Raw genomic sequence first — 23,102 nt, 5'->3', positions numbered from 1 at the left:
TTAAAAAAAGAAAAGGATTATTTCATAAGCATGGCTCTGAAAGTCAGATAGAGGTTTCTCTTTATAAGACAGATTTACATGTGTAAAGGAAAATCTGTCTGCTAGAGAATCTCCCTCGTGTTTTTGGGAAGACCTAATCTCTTTAACTATTATCAATGGAGAAAGCAGCACTAATTCTGCTGTGCCTTTTTTGCTAACTTCCAATAACTGATCTTCCTTGTATCTCCCCACTATCCCAAACCTCCTTTGTATTAGCTGCAGTTATTTAAGACTGTTTTAAATCACTTGGGTGAGTTACTCCATCTTACAGGCTTTCTCCTATGTATACAGAAAGTATACATGCTATTATTAAACTTTTTTTTTTATCAAAATAAAAAAAAGAAAGATATCATGGCTTGACAAGATAAGGAACAGAGTTGGAGAAGATAACTTGCCAAACATGTAATTCACAGAGCATTAGTATCTATAATATATATTTTTTAATCCTACAAATAAAAAAATGCAAATATTTCACAGAAAATGAGGCAAAGGTTGAACAGGCACTTAGCATTAGAGGAAAGCCCAGCGATCAGTAAACATAGGAAAATGTTTTCAACTTCACCTGTAATGAGGACAAAGTAAATTTAAATCACAATGAGATCCTTTTAGAAAAGCCTGACAATTTGATATGTTGGCAAGAATGTATAACAAGATGCAATTGTATGGGGAATATAAAAATAAAATTTATTATAAAAAAAAATAAAAATTAGAACTTGGAAAAAAAAAAGAATGTATAACAAGAATTCTCAAATAGTGTTTGTAAGAGTACAAATTGTACAACTTTGTGAAATTGTTCATTAGCTGGAATATATTCCATGATCCAGCAATTCCTAGGTATTTGTGTATACATACATAAACCACAAACTTAGTGGCTTACCATAAGTTTATCATTTTACAATTCTAAAGTTGAGAAGTCCTAAAATCAAGGTATTTGGTAGGACTCATTTCTGGAAGAGTCTATTTATTTGACTTTTACATCTTTAGAGTCTCCCTGCATTCTTTTGCTCTTAGTTCCTTTCTTCATTTTCAAGGTCATTTTCAAATTTCTCTGACTCCTATGCTTCTGTTGTTTTATCTGACCCTACTGACTCTCCTTTCCCCCTTGTGACTCCATTGGGTCCCCTTAGATAAGCCAGGCTGATCTACCCATTTCAAAAGAAATTTCGAATTTCATCACCTTTGCAAAAGTAAGATAATGTATTCCGTTTCCAGGGATTCAGTTGTGAATATCTTGGAGGGGACAAGGAAGGAGTGAAATGGGGATTGAGTCTGTCTAACAAAAAATGTACATGTACACCAGGATAATATGCACAGCAAATCTGTCTATAGCACAAACTAGAGCTAACTCAAATCCATCATTTAACATTTCAAAACAGACAAAGCCAAATTACAGTTTTTAGGAACGCATAGGTTGTCAACAAGTCTGCAAAGAAAACCAAGGAAAATGATCACCATAAAATACAGACTAATAGGTTACTTCTAAGGGGGAGGAGGTTATGATCAGAGGGTAAATTCAGGGAAAATTATGGACCTTTAGCATCGTGATATTTTTCAATGAGCACTGGTTATATACATATGATTATTTTATAATTATTTGTAAAACTGTGCACACATATTTTATGTCCTTTCTGTATCTCTGCTCCTCTATATTCCACTTCTTCAATGTAAATAATAAAATTAGATGTCTTGCACTTCAAATACTTGAAAACCAAAGACAATTAGAAAACTTTCTAGAATGAAGAAGGCAAGACAAGAGAACCACTCCCTTTTCCACCAGTCTTCATACCTCCCACCCTGAGGATATTCCGTGGGAGATCTAAATCAACTTAGCTGACATTTTCAAACATCAAATATAGAGAGCATGATTATGCAAGGAGAGCCTGGGGCTGGACCAGACCCTGAAGTGAACAATAGGTTGCCAGTCACTAGAGTTATCTTCATGTGAGGCTTCTACCTGCTTGCTACCTGGACTGCCTCATACCTGAATCCAGAATATCTATTCTTCCAGACTCTCAGGCTAGTGCACTATTCCTGACCCAGGCCTCTGAGGGCACAGGGAGGAAGCTAATGTAGCTTCACCATGGAAACCTCTGGACTAGGAATGTGTGCTCGCATAAACAGAGAACTGCAGGTACATCAGAATGGGAGTTGGGGGGGTCACATAAAGGAGAACAGGCACCTTCCTCTGGGACAGTGAGTTGCTGGGAGGGTCACCCAGAGGAGTGACTGTGAACTGTCTCAAAGAAGCATTCACCAGATCAGCAAGGGGCCAAGGGCTACAGGGTGAAGAAGGACCAGGGATGAGGGTAGAGAAGACCCTGAGATTGGTGCCCAAAGGACCAGTCACTGCACTGAGAAATCTGGGTGATAAGAAACCTCTGGAAGAATCCAAGGCTTTACTGAGAAAACATCCAGGCTAGACTTTTTAAAAAATTACAATAAAATAAACATAAAATTTACAATTTTTCCACTTGTGCGTCTACAGTTCGGTGACATACAGCACATTCACGTGGTTGTGCAACCATCACCAGCATCCATCTCCAGAACTCTGTCATCTTCCCAAACTGAAACGGTACCCATTAAACACTAACACCATTCCCCGCTCCTGACAGCTCTTAGCAACCACCATTCTACTTTCTGTCTCCATGAGTTTGATTACTTGAGGTACCTCATGTATGTGGAGTGAAATATTTGTCCTTTAGTCACAGGCTTCTTTCACTTAGCACGAAGTTGTCTAGGTTCATCCAACCTGTAGCACGTGTCAGACTGTCTTTTTTTTTTTTTTTAAAGATTTATTTTCATTTATACAAGAACCGGGGTACAGTCCAGATGCACAGGAGGGTGAGAGTTTTCACCAGAGACAGAGCGGGGAACAGAACAGGCAGACTGACGACATACACTGCTGAGGGGAGCAGCGGGCGAGACAGGAGAGGTCTGCTCACCATGTGGGTTGTTCCGAGGCAGGCGGGGATTGAACCAGCACTGCAGAGGCTGCGGACAGCTTCAGAGCACTGCGCTCAACCACCTACACCACCAGGGAGGCCCAGACTGTCTTTTTTAAGGCTGAATTATTTTCCACATTTGGTTTATCCATTCATCTATTGATGACACTTAACATTGTTTCCATGTTTTGGTTATGAATAATGCTGCTTCTGCTGCTACAGATGGAAGGTTTCTGTCCTTTTAAATTCGTATTATTGATTTCACACGTTGGAATCTAATTCTCAGTGTGATTTGGAGGTAGACCTCTGAGAGGTGATTAGGTCATAAGGGCAGATCCTTCATGAATGGGATTAATGCCTTTATTAAAGAGTCTCCCAGAGAGAGAGAGGGCCTTCCTGGTGGCCTAAGGGTTAAGTCTCAGTGCTATCACTGCCATGGCCTGAGTTCAATCCCCTGCCAGGGAGCTAACCCATATGGTGCAGCATGTCTTGCCCACTTCTCCCCTCAGCAGTGTATTTTAGTCAGTCCACCTGTTCTGCTCCCCAGTCTGTCTCTGGTGAATCCTCTCACCCCCACACCTCTGGCCTACACCCTAGTTCTTCTATACAAAAATGAAAAAAAAATTAAAGAGTCTCCCAGAAAACTCCCTTGCTTCTTCTTCCATGTGACTTTACAGTGAAAAGGCTGTGGCCTATGAACCAGGTTAAGTCCTCTAATCAGCCACTGAATCTGTCAGCTTCTTGAACTTCCTAGACTCCAGAATTAGGAGAAATAAATTTCTGTTGTTTATTACAAGAAAGACAGTCTGATAGGTGCTACAAGTTGGATGAACCTCGACGACTTGTGTTAAGTTAAATACGCCAGTGACTAAAGGACAAATATTTCACTCCACAAACATGAGGTATCTCATGTAATCAAATTCATGGAGAGAGAAGTGTTTAGGTATTTTGCTACAGTAGCCCAAATGGAGTGAGATAGCTGCTATGAACACTGGCACGTAAATATAGATTGCTAGGACAATTTTAGTTAGGAAAACAACCACTAGGGAGACCAGTACAGTTACTACTACCCAAGGCCAGAGGGACACCATAGACTCCAAATCCACTTCCTACCTGGTGCTGATGACTGCATGGCCTTGTTTATACAGGTATCTGAATAGAAATGAAGTATGGTCATTCCAAGTCATGAGTCTCCTAAATTGAGTCCAGCCTCATGAAATACTGAACACCTTCACTGGAATGACAAGAATGTGAGTCAGTAGTGAAATCTGAAAAGATTTCCAAATAGAAAAAGTCTATTGCAAATCTGTAAGACCCAGGACACAAGGGAGTAAGTGGAAAAAATTAACACTTAATAGTCAAGGATATGTTTCAATCTTAAACTCCTGCAGATTTAAGATGTTACATGTATCTCTTACATGCACTGAGAAACCAAAAAAATTATATAATTAAATTGATTGTGATGTTTGTTTTATCGTGGTGGTCTAAAACTGAACTCGCAATATCTCTGTGTTGTGCCTACATTTTGTCTCCACCAAATGTGGGAGGGCAGAAGGCTCCGGGGCTTTCTGTCCTAATGGCTCAGAAAGGCACAAGGGTGGATGTTGGTTATCTTTTTCCAAAGCAATAGGTAAAATCTACTCAAAATCCCATCAAACTGTTATTTAATCTAGAGGCAGTAGTTTAGAATAAGAAAATGGCCTCCAGTTCACTGCTCACTAGGAATAAAGACAGACTTCACTTGCTTAGTGTCTGGCATTAGATTTGTTTTATATTGAGTCCAATGGAAGGACTTTAGAATATAAAAAAAACAGAACATATTTCATACCATGTTGTGTGGGCTACATCCTTCTTCTCCTGCAGACCCATGGGTACAGCTCTCAGGAGACAGAGGGGCAAGAAAGAATAGGAATGAGGGATCTTTGGGAAACCAGGATCCTACTATCCTGGGCCTGTGATTACAAGAACCACTTGTTCCCTGGACTGGAAGGAGTCCTGTGGATCCTCACTAGGGATTTTCTCAGGAAGAAAGTGGAACTGTTTCTCCTGGGGCTTAAGACAAGTGGACTAATCATAAGTCACTGAAGGGACTATAACAGGAGTGACGTAAGCAGAAGTGTCCACAAAGACTGCCGTCATAGCCATGGAAATAGGATGGAAGAGGCTTGGCCTGGTTGCTGTGGTGAGAATTTAGGTAATAGTGTCTGGGTCAGGATGTCGGTGCCCATTGGAATGATGAGAAGTGGACAGGGAAGGAAAGTACTAGGAGGCACACGGGACAGAGGGCAGGCATAAGCAAGGGGAAGGGGCTTATGGTGGTTACCAAGACAGAGAGGAGGAGGGTCTGCCCACTTGGGATTGACCTTAGAGATACTCAGACAAAATCGTGAGGGGACACATTAAAGAAATTAACTTCTGAGTGTGGAAATTGTAACACAGACCCAAGTTTGATGGAGAAACTCTCTAGATATGCAACACTGGGCAAAAAATGATATTTTTTTCTTTTACAAAGTTACCATTTATAAAACATTTATTTTTCCCAGAGGAGCAGGAACCCTTCTAAAACCTGAGATACAAATGAAAACGGCTCCACACCTGCTCTGAGCTCAGCTCAGAGGCTGAGAAGAACCCCATTATTAAAATAAGTAACTCCACAATAGGATGCATAATAAATAAGCTGCTACATAAATAAACATGGTCATTAGTAATACTGAGACCATACTTGAGGAGCCCCATTCAGAAACCAGACATCAGTAGTCGAGATCTATGACAAAGTGGAACATTAACTGCAATATTAGGAGGGCAGTTCAGTATGGACTTAAGGGCATCAGCTAGGTTTTCCAGGAAGATACTCAACCTCCTTGAGAATTCATTAAAATCTTTAGCTTGAATGTGTTCTTCTCCCTTCAAAAAAATCAGAAATTTGGGAAAGGTACAAGAAAGGTGGCAGGGGCATGGCAGGTGGCATGCTCAGTCTGGAGAGTGGATATACCATCCCAGGTGATAGCTTACCTGGGATGTGGCTGGGGGTATGGGCAAGGTTTGCAGGAGTCCCTATGGCCGAGAGACAAGAGAGGCCAATCAGCCATCCAGGAAACCAGGTAGGCAATGAGGGTCTCACTAGAAGTGTGAGGCCATCGATTAGAGGTGCTGGGTGGTAGCCCTGACCTGAACTCTGGTGGGCTTGGTGGCAAGGGAGGGCAGAGGAACTAGGGAGTGGGGGTGAAAAATGCTGTTCCTGTTTGGGAAAGTATAAGGCAAGGCCATGCACTCGGACCTGGAGTAGGCTAAGGACAGCCCACTGGCAGCCACATACCTCCAGTGTCTTCAGATTTTTGCTGATGGTTGAAGATGAGTTAGATATTGACCAAGTTCTCTGAGGAATTCAGGAAGGCAGCCAGATGAGACGTCAGAAGGGTTTTGTTCTGCAGAGATATAGAGTGTGTGCAGTAGGGTTGAGGAAGGGTTGTCCTCCTAGCCTTGTTATCTTTCCTACTCCTTTCTAGACAGTTCTTCATCAGCATCCTCCATCATCTTCCCCAGCACTCTGCCTCACCAGCTATGTCCTGCCCCAGAACCCAGCAGTCCCAAGGGTATGGCCCTGAAAGTGGTCCCCTGCACACTCCAGGCAAGCCCAGCCAAAGCAGGGCCCACCCCACCTCCTGGCTCCATGCAGACAGGGGAAGGGGCCTGGGTGAATGGGAAACTTCATGAATCAATTGCCAGAGAAGAACCCAAAGGGAAGGAGACCAGCTTTGCCAACATAAAACTTCAGAATTCCCACTCATGGAGAAAAATAGCTACTACTCAATTCCCACACGAAGCAAATAGGCTGAAGGAAGTATTTGTAGTTAAAGGGTCAGTTATAGGGTTAAGACTCAGGTGGGACCATCCAGGTGACCCTGGCCAAAATGCACCTAAGTCCAGGACAGCGACCAGTCACCAGCTGGGATGGCGGGTTGTGCAGGCGGCCCTCAGGGCTGAGCCTTTACCTTCAGCACGTGCCACTGATTCAAGTCTACGGATTCCTGCAGAGGGAAGGGAGACAGCCTGTGAGAGCTGCTGGCCTGAGGTTGAGCCCCGCTGTCCCCGCCCTATGCCCAGTGTGGCCCCAGCCACTCACAGAGGTGTTGGCCAGGTCATTCTGGATTTCAGAGATGATGTACCAGTAGAAGCAGGCCTGAAGCTGGCTTCCACGGATCCCTGAAGGCCAGGAGTTTGACTGGCTAAGGGAAAGGAGGATGAGGAGAAGTGGAAGGCAGAGGGATCTCCACATCTTCAGCTACTGGAAGCTACTGTCATCCTTCCTGACTTCGTGGAAGTCTGAAGTGGCCTGGTCTGCCTCTTCTCTGATAAGGCAAAGTGAGAAATGGAGTGATGGTGGGGTTTGCGAAGGAGCCCCAGATGGTTGATATCCTTTTCTGACATGGAATTCTATGACAAACACAACAATTTATTCATCATTTTCTGGAAGTCAAGATCAGTAAAACTTGAAAAAACATTCTCAAATGGTTTTGCCTTACCTTACCAAGAAGAGTAAGCGTTACTGCACAGAATGGGTACAGGTGAGAGAGCAGCCTGGGTCTGAGCTCACCTGGACCTGTCTGTGCCTGCATCCAGCTAGATCTGGTCCTGCAGTCTCCTAGAGAGCTCTGTCCCTCTGCCACCCACCCTTACTGGGCTCCCCCTCTGTTAGAGAGCCTGGCAACACAATCTATGTGGCCAATAAGCTGCTTGAAGGTGGAACCACTGTGAAGAGCATTTCTAAAGAGCCTGAACACTCTGTCACTAGCCTCTAACATGGATGCCTCACAGTTCAGGGACAGCTTTTTGAGAATGGGGAGTATGCAGCTAAGGGCGCTCTAGGCCATCCCTCCCCTGGCCTCTGTTTCTTACTGAGATAAATATGAAGATGGCAATTGGAATGTACGTCCCAAATCTTTGCGTTCCGGGAGAATGATGGGTGCTTAATGCCCACATGCTTATTAATAACAAGAATGATATGACCCTCCACAGTGACCCAACAGCAGAGCAGTGGCCATTAGGCTTGAGATCCGGAGACAGAACCTCTGCATCCCCAAACCCAACTCTGCTTGGGAATGCTTCCTCTGAAACTTGCCTGCCTCCAGATCATCCTTCAGGTCTTCTCTGTCTCTTCCTCCAGCCCTCCCAATTGTCCAGGCTGGGCATGACTGCCCATATCTAGGCTTTCCCCACCACAAGGCTTATCATTCTCAACTGTGAGTCTCTTTCCTCTCTATTAGACTGTGTCTGGGAATGAGGTGGGCCCCAAGGAGGCTGCATCCCTGCACGATGGGATGGAAAGGGCCTCTCTGGTGGCGCAAAGGGTTAAGTGTCAGCACAATGAAGCTATCCGCAGCCACTGCAGCACGAGTTCCATCCCCAGCCAGGGAGCTAAAGGATGGGATGGAAAGCTGAGGGAAGGAATACAGAGCTGGGTATGACAGGAGGCCAGGCCTCTTCATCTGGACCCACCCAGGTGACTTTTTCCTGAGCTCTCTACTCAAACGGGTTCATGAAAACTAATGGGACTGCTTGGTCAACCAGGAACCCAGAGCTGCTGGTTGCATTGACAAAACCATGCGGCGCGGCCAGGGCTACCTGCAGAAGTACCACTGAGGTCATGGGCAGACTAAATCTGACACATGATGCTATGGGAGGAATGGCAAGGGAGTTCATCATGATGACTGAGGCCTGGGTCCCTGTTGGTGGTGGCAATCCGAGAAAATTCCAGTAGCCTGTGGAGGTAAGGGATGTGAAGGATCAGGCATGCACCGCAGGTTGAATGGGCCCCAAGAACCCAGACCTCACACTGTATCCCAGTCTGAGTGAATCCAGGCCTGAAGGAATTCCTCAGGATGGGCTCTCTTTTCTACAGACCCCAGGCAGCAGTGCAGGGCTGGCTCTTCTGGCCCAGGCCTAGTAGGGCCACCAGAGCTGAGCCACCCAGGGCTGAGCACCCTCAGCTCATTTCCCTTACTGATTGCAATCAGCTCACACTGCGGAGGAGGCTTTCCCTGGGCTGAGTGACGCAAATAACTGCCTGGGGTGGAATCACTTTTTTACGGGGAGGCCCACACCTGTCCCAAAGGACCAGGTGGGACTGTGGCCTTCCGGGAAGGCAAGAGGAATTTCTGTAGTTTCACCTGAAACCACTCCTTTAGAGTCAAGACAAACCTCAAAGGAAGCTTCCAGGGGAGGCCTGATTCCCCTGAGAGGTCACAGCAGCTCCATGGAGGTCGCCCCCTTGTTTCCACAGTGGCAGTTGGGCAGCCCCTTCTGAATTCTAATTGCTTTGTAGATTATGACTTTCTGTTCCAAACATAGGAATAGATGTTGGGTTGCATATGATGGGCCTCTCTAGGGGCAGCACCACTTCCTGCCTCCTGGCTTTGTTTCTCCTTTCCCTGCCTATTGTGGCCCCTTCCCTCAAGGGCTGTCCAGGATACACTCTGATTCAAGGAGTACCTAGATTCTCCCAATTTCCTTGCCCTCTCATTCTAGACTGCCACCCCCTCCATGCCATTCTCAGGCAGTCCGCTCACAGACATCCAAACTTCTATGTCTTCTATGACTCTAACAGCACCTCTGCAAACCCTCAGGGGCTGCCTGGGCCATTGTGCCATCTGACCACCAGCTTGGCGTGGATTGAGCCCACCCAGGTGGGCAGTCCCTGATCTCTCTGCTCAGGTGGGCATGTGGTACGTGATGTTAGGCGCCCTTCTTATGCAGACCCTCAGTCCCAGCTCTCTCCAGCAGAGAAATACTGAAGCTTCTCTGCTGGAAACACCCTTTTATGATTCCTTGATTCCTCAGATACCTCCATTTCTCTCTTTCCTTCAGTATAGAACTTCTTCAAAGTCTTCTATCCGTCTGTCTCACCTTACTTATCCTTAGCCCACGGCCATCAGCTTCTGCCCCACCACATACTGAAATTGCTCCTCTAGAGGCCCAAGTGACCTCTTGGTCAATAATCCCAGTGGCCACATCTATCCTCAACCTACCCTCCCCCTTTCCACCACAGTGCACTACCTCCAAATCTATTACTTTCCAGTGCTGTTGGGGTGGGTGCTCACTCTTTGGGGTCGGAGATCAGCCTGTATTCAGTTTTGGGAATGATACTTCCTAGCTTCAACTCAGCCTCTCTAAGCCTCATGTTCCTCACAAATAGGGATAATAATAATACCTCATTGGCCCACTGTGAGAATTAAATGATCTACCAAGAACCCCTGCCAGCTATTTACTAAGTACCACTGAGTGGAGGGTAGTTATTGGAGTTGCAACCTCTTATCTAGTTCTCCCAGTCTCCACCAGAATCAACGTAGTCCTGTCTCCCCACTTTTTATGGTCCTCAGAACCTTGCCGCTACCACCTCACTGGCCACCCCATTGTCTTGACTGTTGCCAGACATTGTCCCCATGTTGCTCGACCGGGTTTCCTGGGACCTGAGGCCAGAGAGAGGCTGCTTCAGGGTTATGAGCACAAGCTTAAGCCACTTTCTCCTTTAATGGACTTTCTAGTTCTTTCTAAAGCCAGAGGCAAATGCTGTAAATATCAAGATTTATAACAGTACTCAGGATTTTTCTTTTCTACAATGCAATGCAAAGTTAGAACTTCTAAAGAAACATCTCCCAGAATGTTCAGTCTTCATAGTTCAAAAATCCACTGACCTTTAAAATTCCCTCAGGGCCTCCCTGGTGGTGCAAAGGGTTAAGATGCAACCTATGAAGCTGTCTGCATCCTCCACAACATGAGCTCTATCACCGGGCCAGGAAACCAGTCACATGGCACAGCAGACCTCTCCTGTCTCACCCGCTGCTCCCCTCAGCAGTGTATTTCAGTCAGTCTGCCTGTTCTGTTCCCCACTCTGTCTCTGGTGAATCCCCCACACCTCCTCTGGCCTGTACCCCAGCTTTTGTATGCATAAATAAATCAATCTTTAAAAAAATAAAATTCCCTCAAAAATCCATTTACATTTAAGAAAAATTGAGGTTTTTCTCTGTAAGAAATCACGGGTTTTTGTATACAAATCTCCCCTCCTCCAAAATGTTATACAGAAGATGACACTGGGGTCCAAACTCACACCCTGCTGAAGCTGAGTACTTCAAATCAGAACTTTTTAAATGTCATGTGAATGGTGTAAGAACATTCAAAATGTGATTTTCCATTCAGAAAAGTGTGGGGTGAGGTGTGAGGGTGTGCCCTTCTAACAATTTCTCTGGTATTGCTGAAGTCATGGGTCAGAGGTACAAGACTGCATGTCTTACAGAGCAGATGGCATCTGTTTTATTCCCAGTGCCTGAACACAGCAAGTACTTAAGGGCTTGTGGAATGAATCATGCCATTTGGGTACCTAGCCCTAAGGCTCACCATGTGTCACCTCACTTTGCCAGTGCCTGAGACACCCCGCTTGCTCTTTGAGGTTGGAGTGTATCCAGATGCTGGGGTTCCTCCTGGCTCAGGACTGACCTAGGATTTGCATGCATTCAGATGGGCATTATTCTTACCTCACTGCCATAGTCTCTTCACCTGCCTTATCTGTAGCCACCTCCTGGCACATGTCTTCACCAGATCTTCTCCTGCTCAGAAGCCCAAACACTGAATCCGCCTGCCTGAGCTTCACCTCCTATCCTTCATCTCCCCACCTGACCATATCACACCACACTCTTGACTCCTGGCTTTTCCATCCTGACTCTTTCTTGCCCCTAATTCAGGCTAGTTATCTCAACTCTTGCCCATGTCGCCATCACACTCATCCCTTTACTAACCTCCCCGTCTGGCCCCCAACCCTGGGTCTGTGTTAGGGCCTGACACAACCCATGGGGCAGGGAGACTACTTCTTGCTTGGGAGACTGCACTCTGTACCTCCCACCCTTCCGGTTCCCTTGTTTCCTCTGGCTGCTGCTTCTCTAACCCTTCATGAACTTCCCCATGGTCAGTCCCTGCTCTCCTCAGTGCTCTGAAAATACTTCCCACTGAGCCTGAATCTGCCAAATCCATACTCCAGCCAAGAATGGAATCCAGACCAGCATCAACCAACTTTCTCCTTTCACAACCAGCTATGATCACCAAAGGTCCAGCCTGAAACCAGAATGTTGCTCTCCTCGCTTCCCTTCTCATCCCCCATCAGACATGGCCAATCTACCTCCTAGGCCTCCATAGGCCAAGTTCCTTGCCCTGTCTCCTAAAGACCGCTTCCTCAAGGGCCCTATCCTGAGGTTCCCGAATCCAGCTCCTCTGTGCTCACAGAAGATGTGCCAGGCTCCATCAGCAGCTACGGTCCCACAACACCGGGCACAGTCAGGCTGTGCTACAGTCAGGCCAATATGAAAGTGGGCATCTCATGCCTGAGCGCCATCTGACATCCACCAGGAACAGAAAGGATGGAGAAGCTGCCCAAAGCCCATGAGGCCAACCAGTGGAAGGTTCCATGATGGTAACTCAGTGTTGGGCGGGGATGTCAAGCATGTGCTTCATAGTATGAACCCAAACTGATGGTGGCTGTTTGATAGGTTGCCAGACACTGTCTGCCCCACCACACAGGAAGGACAAGGTTGTGCCAGGCAACATGGGCACCAGGGATGACATGGCCAAGGGCCACTGGGCAGGAGGTTCAAGGGAGCTCAGAGTCAGGTGGTTCCTCACTTGTCAAAGGGTCCTTCCCAACTGTCTCCACTCTGCCCAGTGGCCAGCCCATCTCGTATCCTCCTTGGAAAGATGAAAAGATATCTGTTGAGTAATTATTTTCCAGGTTTCGCTGCTCTCTAGTACTAGAAAGTGATGAATAAGTCTGTGGTTTTCTATGGAGGTTCCATATGAGATAAAAAAGATTCTTCCGACGCCTTTTCCCCTACTCCGCCCCCCCTCCGACCCATGGGGTGAGTAAACCGCTGCATATAAAAGACAGGAGCCTGTCTTGGACATCTCAGAACGCCACAACAGATCAGAAGAAGGGAGAACGTGTCCTGCCATCCCAAACATGAGCAGCCTCCCCATCCTTAAACTTTTCCTCCTCCTGCTTGGACTCCAAGTGCCTCAGGCGCTAGGGATGCCCACATCTTACTCAGGGACCATCATGGAAATTATCATCACCCTAGAAAGAGCCTTACCTTTACAAGTGAGTAGCTGGGAGACACTTAGCACCGGGCAAGGCAGGACGAGTGGGGACCTCAGGCCAACAGGACTAATGGATCTCTCTCTCTCTCTCTCTCTCAGCCTCCACAGGAATCCTTGAACACAAGTGACAAATATACTCTGCAGGTAAGAGCTCACCCCACACTTGGGCACACCTGGGTCCTGATCCTCCTCCTACCTGTGCAGCCGCAGACATATCACTGTACCTCACCAACCCTCAGCTTTTGCATCTCTGAACAGGGTTTACAGCAGTTGTCTCATGGGTTGTTTGTGAGAATTAAATGGTGTGTGTGCATAGTTCCCAGGGTAGTGTCTAGTGATTGACAGGTGTCCGGTACATTTCCCCAGCAAGGGCTATAATATGAAAATCATTTCGCAGCTCTAGGTTAACCATACCAAAGGTCTGCAAGCCAGTTTTCAGTGGTGCAGCCAGTGGACTGGCTGACTAAAATTTCCCCCAGGAATATATCTGCTGCCTTCCTTTTCTTAAAAAATTGACTTAGGGGACTCCCCTGGTGGCACAGGTGGTTGAACACAGCTCTATGAAGCTGTCTGCAGCCTCTGCAGTGCTGGTTTGATCCCTGCTGGCCGGCAAGAATCCTTCATGGTGCGGCAGACCTCTCTCCTGTTTCGCCTGCTGCTCCCCTCAGCAGTGTATGTCATCAGTCTGCCTGTTCTGTTCCCCGCTCTGTCTCTGGTGAATCCTCTCACCCTCCCGTGCATCTGGTCTGTACCCCGGTGCTTGTATGCATGAATAAATCTTAAAAAAAATTGACTTAGGCTTCCACCCTGATGGACCCCAAAAAATCACAGTGATTTTTGCCAGTTCCAGTTGGCTTTAGTGTTTGTCTCACCCTGCCTTTATGGCATTTCTTGGGTCAAGCAAGAGACCGGATTGCCCCTGACTGTATGGGGCATTTGCACATTCCTGTTTTGAACACTCACAGTTCATGTGCTGCATTCATATCAATGCTGGGATCTCTGTGATTTTCTTCCTGATTTTAGAAGCCCTTAATTGAGTAAGGCATTAACTCTGATATCTGGCCTCTTAATGTCATTATTCCCCTTGGCCAGCCCTCTGCTTTTTTGGAGAGGGTCTTTTAGGAGATGTTTTTCTTCCTCTTAGTGTTGAAAGATCCACTCAGGCCCTTTATGGAGCTTAGCTGTGCCCTGGAAAGAGGAGGCCGTACCCAGAGAATGCATTCATCTCTAGGCCTGTGTGCCTTGGGCAGCCCAGGGACTCACCTGGGGCAAGAGGAACTAGTAGGGGGTTGTCCAAGCATGTCCCTGAAAGTTAACATGGAAAATTGAAGATAACTTCAGTCTGGCCATGGGAAGGACACTCCCCAACCTTGTATGCTTATGCATAGTCTTTGCTCCCCTAGCACAAAGACCTTCTGAAGCCAAACCTGGATGTATTCCTGAAAGCTGCTGAAAACTTCTCCGAGCCTGGATTGAAAATCAAGAAGAATCTTCAGGTGTGTGAACTCGTTGAGGGTTTCTGAGAACCCTGTCAACCCTGCCTCTGGAAAGATGTGTAGCAGAGCCAGCTCCGTTTTCAGTGGAGTCTCTAACTGTCTGCTTTGGGCTCTTCCCACAGGTTTTCTGGCCACGCCTTCCCAACTCCACCTCCACGGTAAGTTGCCCCCAGATGCCCCTGCGGTGCTAACCTGCCCCCACCGCCTGCCATCACTCCTGACTTGGTCTTGTCTAATGTCTTCTTCCTGGTTTCTTTGCAGGAAAACCCCATTGTCATTAAGGATAACTGGAATGATTTTAAGAACAAACTGACTTATTATCTGGATTGTCTTTTAAATTTTCTGAACAAAACTACAAATAACACAGAGCCCTAGAATCCTCAGGGTGACCTCCAGTTCCTTCTCTGGGCCTTCTCACCTCAAGGCCTTGGGAACCAGAAACAGAAGAACATCTGAAGACTCTGAGACATCTCTCACACCATCCAGGACTGGAACAATTTCAATTCTCCTGGGGAGGCAGGCATATTGCTAATTATCTAATTTTTACGATGTGCCGGTCCTATTTTGTGATTATGTTCTCATCTTTATCCTATGTATTTATATATGTATGTATTTATTTATTTGTTTATTATTTATTTATTACCTTGTGAAGTGTGAAGTGTATTTATTTTAACAGAGGACCCATGACCTGCTCCTTCTGAAAAAACTCAGGAAGGGTCCTCAAGAACATGTTCTCTTGTACCTCAGGTTTTACGCTGGATTCTACACATCTGTGAAAATAAACTAGTCTCTGAAAAATGTTTTGTCACCAGTGTCTCACTTTGACTCACATCTTAAGTCTCCTGCCTAATGAATTAACAGCCATCTTTTATCCTTCCCACTGCAGACCTCCCTGCCACCAGATGGGCCCCAGAACCCACACTCTGGCAATCTGTGGTCTATTGGGGAATCAGACTGAGTTTTAGAAAATGCAAATGTGACTAGATTAGTCTAACACCAACTTTCCAGTTGTCAGTCTTCTGGGCCTTGTTTATATACTCAGGATAGAAAAAAAAAGTCTGCTTTTACCTATTGCTTCTATTTCCTTATTGCCATAGCTACCAGCCACCTCAAACACACACCTCTCAACCTTTAACCACATGGTCACCTCAGCCTTGCAGGCCTGATCCTGACTCGGCATGATGAGTTCCTACTTTAGAGACAAACTTTATTTTTTTATTTTTTAATTTATTTTTAATTTTTTAATATTTTAATTTTTTAAAAGATTTATTTATTTATTTATACAAGCACTGGGTACAGTCAGAAGCGCGGGAGGGTGAGAGAATTCACCAGAGCCAGAGCGGGGAACAGAACAGGCAGACTGACGAAATACAATGCTGAGGGGAGCAGCGGGCGTGGCAGGAGAGGTCTGCGCGCCATGTGGGACCCTCGCCAGTGGCAGGGGATCAAACCTGCAGAGGCTGCCGGCAGCTTCTCAGCCCAGCGCTCAACCACCGTGCCACCAGGGGAGGCCCTAGAGACTAACTTTAATACTTCCTCCCTGCCTGTATCCTTCCCAGCACAACCATCCAAGCAAAACCCTGGACCGGGGCCCAGAATCAAGTCAGCTCCAAGTCAGGTTGGGTGCATTTCTAGGCCATGTTAGAGTTACCTAGAGGGAGAGGGTTGATAACTCTCTAACTCATGAGAGGCATGTGGGTGCTCATATCCCCCCTACAGGTTTTGTCAGTTTTATGTCTTTTTTCCTATCCTGCCCAGTCCTTAGTGCCAGGTCTATAAGTTCAGTTGCCACCAGGGGGCAGCAACGCCACATTGTCACCCTCTGTAGGCCTACTACTCAAATCTAAGGTGTCTCACAGATTACCTCAACCAGAAAAAAAATTTTTAACTTAAAAATATTAGAGGAGGGCCTTCCTGGCGGCGCAAGGGGTTAAGCATTGCACTATGAAGCAATCCGCAGCCTCTGCAGCACGAGTTTGATGCCCAGCTGGCCAGGGAGCAACCCACATGGCGCAGCAGACCTCTCCTGACTCTCCCACTGCTCCCCTCAGAAGTGTGTTTCATTCAGTCTGCCTGTTCTGTTCCCCACTGTGTCTCTGGTGAATTCTTTCACCTCCCCATTTCTGGACTGTACCCCAACTCTTGTATGCATAAATAAGTCTTAAAAATAATACTACAGGGCCTCCCTAGTGGTGCAAGGGGTTGGGCACTGCACCATGAAGCTCTCCACAGCCTCTGCAGCACACTTTCGAACCCCAGCCGGCCGGGGAGCAGCCCATATGGTGCAGAAGACCTCTCCTGTCTCACCTGCTGCTCCCTTCAGCAGCCTATTTCAGTCAATCCACCTGTTCTGTTCCCTGCTCTGTCTCTGGTGAATCCTCTCACCCCCTGCACTTCTGGCTGTATCCCGGTTCTTGATGCATAAATAAATGAATCTTTAAAAAAAAAAATATATATATATATATTATAGCTTTCCATTGGGAGGGAATTATGAGAGAGCATGTATGCTGTTTACTGAAGTACATGGAAATACAGAAAAACAGAGTCAAAACAAATTGCCAGGAAAGTAAGTGCCAAAATAGACAACTCAGGAAGCATCACCAATCTCACCCCATGATGTGAATCCTCCTACTTCAGGAAGGTTGTCTGCTCCTCCCAGCCTGGCCTCAAACCTACATTTGATAAGTTCAGTAAACCAAAGCTTCCCCTGGCTGAGGCAGGGGGTTGAGGAGACACTAGGTCACAACTTTGGGTCTTACACCACCCTGCACAGGTGGCGGGGCTTATTCTATAGAGTGGTGATGGACAAGTGTGGATCTTGTCAGATATGCTTCTAACAGCAGGCGACAGAAGCAGAGCCTGAGGAACGATCAGGAAATCCTCAGGCAGAAATCAGAAATCAGTGCAGGGAGGGACATCAGGTTGATGGCACTGGGGAGCAAGGACATGGAGGTCTAACAGTTTAGCTTCCTTGGTTACTGCCATCTGGGCCTGAGGTACTTCTGTGCCTTAGCCTGATCCCCTCCTCCCATTTCTCTCTCTCTGGTCCCGGGAATGCCCAGTTCAGCCTGGCTACTGTGGAGACAGTAAGACTAGACAACCATGGCCTGAGAAGTAGAGGGAATATGGAAGAGGAGGGATATTACAGGACCACATCAGACAGTGTTTAATACCATGAGGAAGCAGCCAGAATAGAGGGAAAGAGATGGTGGAGAAAAGAGGAACTTAGGCCCATGGTGGGAGGAGGAGAGGGCAGAGGTGTGTATGTCAGTTTGGAGGGTCCAGTGAGCTCTCACTGGGTGTTGGGAACTCAACTTTCCTCTTCCAAACCTCAGTTCAGGCTCAGGGTGGGAGCGACGGATCAGGCAGTTGCTGCTGTCCTAAACTGGGGAATCCTCTCAATGATAATTATATCTGGAGAAACTGAGGCACAGAGAAATTAAGAGAGCCTGAGTCCATAGTCTCACAATCCGGAAGCCACAGTGCTTTGGCCCATGCCAACTGGGGCACAGGAGCCTTCTGATTCTGGCCCATGTCTCATGAGGGGCATCCCCCTTGACTGACTCAGGCCTCCAGAGATACCTCCTGGTTCCAGCCCAGGTCCAATCAGCATAGCCTCCATTCACCCAACCACTCCCACATTTGTCAACAAAGTCCTCTACATGCCCATCAGTCCATCCTCTTCCCCAGCAAACCACATGCTGGGGCTCAGATCCAGAGTCTGGTCTTCTGTACTCCTGTCCATGTGACCCCCACATCCATGCCCCAAGGGAGCTCTGAGAGAGAAACCACCAGCTCAGTCTTCTCTTCTCTTGGCTGACAGTTTCTCCCTTCCACGCAGCTCCATAAAGACCCCAGGGTAAACTTCCCACCTTGGGCCGTGGCTCATGCTGTGACCCGCTCCACCACACTTTCCCTTCCATGAGTCCTTTATGCTGCCCTGGGATCCATGGAATCCTCATCGAAGGGCTTCCTGCCGTCTTTTCCTTGGGCTGAGGGTCAGAGTCAAGGGCAGCTTATTCTCACAAAGCATGACCCTAGAAGCCTGGCAGCTGGAATCACCTCCTCCTTGTCAGAATAGGGGAAGGACTGGGGAGGTCAGTCACCTGTTCTAGTTTTTCAATTGCTTCTTTCCAGGAAAATCCAGGTGATTAACTAACCAGTCAGCCTGCCTCAAATATTCAAGTTGCCCTGTGGAGTCTGCCTCCTGGTACTACTAGGCATGGGGAGATATTGGGCCACAGGGAAACCCCCGCATCAGGGAAGCCTAAATCTACCCCCTTCACCAGGACATGAGAAATTTCTGGAGACTGCTCCAGACCCCTTTCCCATCCCTCACAGATCAGGAGGCTGAGGGTAGAAGAGAAGATAGCTAGTCAGTCTAAAAAGCAGCCCTCCATAAAACAGCACGCCACAAAAAACCACAAAGTGGGCCTCCACCCTTTTGTGGGGATGAGCCAAATGGTACTCAGAGGTGGGAGTCATAGCCTGAGGTCATGCAGGGAGAAGAGGCCAAGCTTGAAGGCAAGGCTGCATCCATCACAAAGGAGGCTGCTTCGCCCCCAAGAGGCTACACAGGGCACCTGGCACTACCGTGATGGGGATGTGGTCCTAGGGAGTGTCCATTGAAGGAGAGCTGGGACCCTAGGGCTGGGAGGAGAGGTCTCCATCTTCTCCCTACCCCACTGCTCCCTCCCATTCACTGTCACCTTTACCACTACTTCTGCTAGGTCCTCAGCCTGTGAGGTGGCAGGGGGACTCTCACCCCTGTGAGGGGCTGAGGGGCCTAGAGGAGATGCTGAAAGGAGGCTCTGCACAGAGGTAGTGGTGCCAAACAGGGAGCAGAGGGGGAGGCTCAAGGTCAGGTCCATTCAGAACTGAAGAACTGGGAAGCAAGAAACGTGCCTGCCCAAACAGGTCCTCAGGGAAAGTCTGAGAGAGCCCTGGCACTTCGGAAAAGCCCTAAAGGAAACTCATTCCAGAACTACCTGTCATGCCCTGAACGTAAAGTATATCTGCAACCTTGATTCTAGCCTAGGTCCACACAGAGGCAGGTCCCCAGACGGTCTATCTGCCTGTTCTGTTCCCCGCTCTGTCTCTGGTGAATCCTCTCACCTCCCACACTTCTAGCCAGTACCCCAGTTCTTGTATGCATAAATAAACAAATCTTTAAAAAAAAAAGTGAGGGAAACCTCAGGACTTTTAACTTTTCATGCAGCTCCCAATGGCTCTTTTCCAGGGAGGCAGATAAAAGGAGAGGCTCCTCTGGGTCTCTGATGACACTGTAGCTGGGGACAGAGTCATCAGTGGGGGATGAATCTCCAGCCCTGCAGGGAGTACACTGGGTGGGCTGAAAGCTGAGGAAGGGGAGGACACCGGCGCGTAGGTGTGATGCATGTGGTGACTGTGTCCACCATGACTCATTGGCCTGAGCAGTTGCCCCAAGAACCAAGGAACGAAGTGAAAAAGGCAGTCTCATTGGCATCCCTGAGCACAACACTGCCTCGCTGGCTCAGTGTACCCCTCTAATGCTAGGAACTCTCCTTATCAGTGATTTCCAAATGTCTTGGGCCCTGACCACTTCCAGACTTCTATGACCCATGTGCCACAACTGAGCCTTCCTGGAGGTGCCCTGGCCTCTCAAACTTGCCTTTTCTAGCCCAGTCTGGACTGACTCCCCAAACCTCTGCACTTTGGGTCTCCCCCATCACAGCAAATGGCCCCACAGTCTACCTTGATGCTGTGCCAGACCTCACTCACCTCTGTCCCCAAATCCAAAACATCCCAGTCCCTTTAAGGCTTTCTCTTAACTATATCACTCTCATTTCATTACTGCCCCTTACTGTTTGCTCAGTACCCTTTATTATTGTACCTATGAGTCTGGGCCTCATCTTCCCTGTCTCCCTCCCATAAGTCCACTGCATGCGAGTGCTGAGTGCAGGCGGCCACAAGGTCACCACACATGGTGGACACCCTTCTGAAAGTCTGCCTGGATAGGTACAGAATCCACACATGGTTGGGGGTCAGTCACCCTCAGATCTTTGCAGGCCAGTGAAGACTCACCAGTGTCAGGGACTTGGGGACACTGGTATGCTGGACCAGAACAGGACCTTTTTAAGGTGCACAGCTAGGAATGTAGATGGGAACTACAAACACAAAGGCCAGCAATGTTGCTTCAAGTGTCTGGTGTGGCCTGAAGTGACCAGGACCCCCTCTCTTGGAAGACTGAGCTTCTCTCAGTGTTGCCCCTGCACTAGAGTCTCCAAAGAGTGATGCAGGGCCCATGAGTTCTGGATCTGAGTACAGGTTGGGCTCCCCACCTCACCACATCTATGCAAAAAGATGCTCCCTGAGGTTAGGGTTGGACAAGGAGCCTTGCTGAAATTTTCAGCAAGGCTGAGTCTTCTCCTCAGTTTGGGCTCAGAAACCATCCAAATTGGTGAGGATGAGGGGAAAGTTTGAAGCACTGCTTCCTCCCTGAAAGAATTCCCCTACAAAGCCTTCTGGGACAGTTTCCTCTGTGAGGCAGAGATAATTAAATCCTTGGTGCAGATGGCAAAGCTGAGGCTCAAGGAAGAGGGACTTTCTTAGGCTACCTACCTAAAGACAGGAGAGGAGAGTCCAAGTTGAGTGCACAGATACCTAGATAGCAGGCTCTGTTGGGGAAATTCTGCCTTCAGCCCCAAGGGCTTTCCTGGGCCAATGACAGGCCACTCTAGCTTCCCTGCTGATACCCTTTACAGCTACCTGAGGGAGTCATCCCTCCATTGGCCTAGCCAGGTGACCAGCATTCCTGGTTCTCTGGTCCTGGAAATAGTAGACTATCAAGGGGACCAGGAACAGATATGAGCACAAACTCCATCTCTATCAACACTGATTGTGTAGACGAACAAGTCTCTGGGCTCCTGGGCCTCAAGTCTTCAACGAGGACTAGGAACCCCACCCCAGTGGTGGCAGGCCCAGGGAAGGTGAGGTCATCTGAGAAGCAGAGTTCCCACGGGATGTGAGACATCTAGAGGGCCATTTCCTTCCCCTGGTGATAATTTCCACTGTGATAAGGATAGGGTAGCCACAAGCAACAGTTTCCCCCAGAACCTGTGGGACGGACACGTATAAGAAACCCCTTTCAAAGGGTTTTCTCCTGGTTTTGTGAGAAGGAAGCCAAAAAGGAGTCATGTTGCTCATCATGGTCTTCACTCCTGCCCTCCCACAGTTCCACAGGGACCCCTGAGTCAGGGCCCTGGTGCAGCTCAATGCCATTTCTGCCTCTTTCCACTGGATGCAATCTAGGAATGCCTGCCTGTGTCATGGCCTCACCCTTGATGTCATCTTCTCAGCAAAGAGATGTGTGGTTACCATGAACCTCACCACCAAATCCACAGGGCTCTGTCATTTACAAGCTGACTTTGGTGCCCATAGGCCACACACTACAGGCAGGGACCTCTCTCCCTGGGGCCCCTTTCCCGCTCTCCCAGGGCCCTTGGTCACTGCCCGGGCTCTTGCCCAGCTAGCATGACCCTAGCCCTTTATACACAGCTCTTATGGCTCCCAGTCCTTTTTTTTTTTTTTTTTTTAAGATTTATTTATTTATACGTGCACTGGGGTACAGACCAGAGGCGCAGAAGGGTGAGAGAATCCACCAGAGACAGAACAGGGAGCAGAACAGGCAGAAGGACCGAAACACACTGCTGAGGGGAGCAGTGGGCGAGACAGGAGAGGTCTGCCATGCCATGTGGGAATCTCCCTGGCCGGCTAAGAATCGAACCGGCGCCACGGAGGCTGTGGACAGCTTCACAGCGCTGCGCTCAACACACTGTGCCACTGGGGAGGCCTTCTGTCCTTCTTTCTGAATGATATGCACGGCCTTAGAAATCATGTGGACATGGACAATCAGGAACCAATGAACTGAAGACCCTGCAGACCTACTTATTCATCCCCTGGATCCCTACCTTAGATACCTGGACAGTGGTTCTAACTCCTCTGACATTCAAAAGCACATTTTAGGGAGCAGGGTGAGTAGGTTAACCTCCAACTATGGGGCCAAGAAGTCCATAAACAAACTAACTTAGCTGTTTTTCATCATCTTTGTACCCAACACTCTCTGCTAAACTGGAAACCTTGTCGGTGCTCAGTAAATACTGAATGAATGAGTCCATTACAACGCGAAGTCCTGTCTAGTCCACCTCCTAAATTTCTCTGGAGTTGGTCTCCTTCTTACCATACCTGCTACCGCACCTCTGCCTCTCTGTCCAAACCACTCTCCTCCTCTCCTATTGTCCCCTCTGCACCTCCTCATTCCCAACATCTGACTTGCCCAGTTGATTCTACCAGCGCAGAGTGGGAAGTCTGTTGACTGAGCTGCGACAACTTAAATCCAGGAAAGTGACTTTCTAACTCAAAGGAGCCACATCAGCCCTTATGCTTCCTTGGCCAATAGCTGAGCTGCTACCTGCGGCCTCCAACCCCTACCACTCAGCCTTCAGGGCAC

The 23,102-nt window shown here is 47.8% G+C and overlaps 1 protein-coding gene across 7 annotated transcripts in view; it reads right to left on the bottom strand.

Moving 5' to 3' along the window:
* The window catches only part of LOC119243497 (prolyl 4-hydroxylase subunit alpha-2-like), a 143,568-nt gene that overhangs the window by 22,910 nt on the left and 97,556 nt on the right, over nt 1-23,102 (bottom strand). For 4 of the 7 annotated variants that reach the window (XM_054694427.1, XM_054694433.1, XM_054694435.1 and 1 more), the window contains 3 exons: nt 13,112-13,231; nt 6,298-6,406; nt 4,095-4,215 (listed from right to left, as the gene is read on the bottom strand). In XM_054694427.1, coding sequence (XP_054550402.1) covers nt 6,309-6,406; nt 13,112-13,231 — 218 coding nt within the window. In that variant the 3' untranslated portion in view covers nt 4,095-4,215; nt 6,298-6,308. Of the gene's footprint in view, nt 1-4,094; nt 4,216-6,086; nt 6,102-6,297; nt 6,407-6,898; nt 7,010-7,104; nt 7,331-13,111; nt 13,232-23,102 lie in introns of those variants that run through there. The other 3 variants (XM_054694431.1, XM_054694428.1, XM_054694429.1) reach the window with 3 other exon arrangements.

The sequence above is a fragment of the Talpa occidentalis genome, unplaced genomic scaffold (assembly GCF_014898055.3).
Source record: "Talpa occidentalis isolate TD23 unplaced genomic scaffold, MPIMG_talOcc4v2.1 talOcc4.13, whole genome shotgun sequence".
NCBI lineage: Eukaryota > Metazoa > Chordata > Mammalia > Eulipotyphla > Talpidae > Talpa > Talpa occidentalis.
The sequence above is the reverse complement of the archived record's forward strand: the minus strand, read 5'-3'. Positions and strand labels throughout refer to the sequence as shown.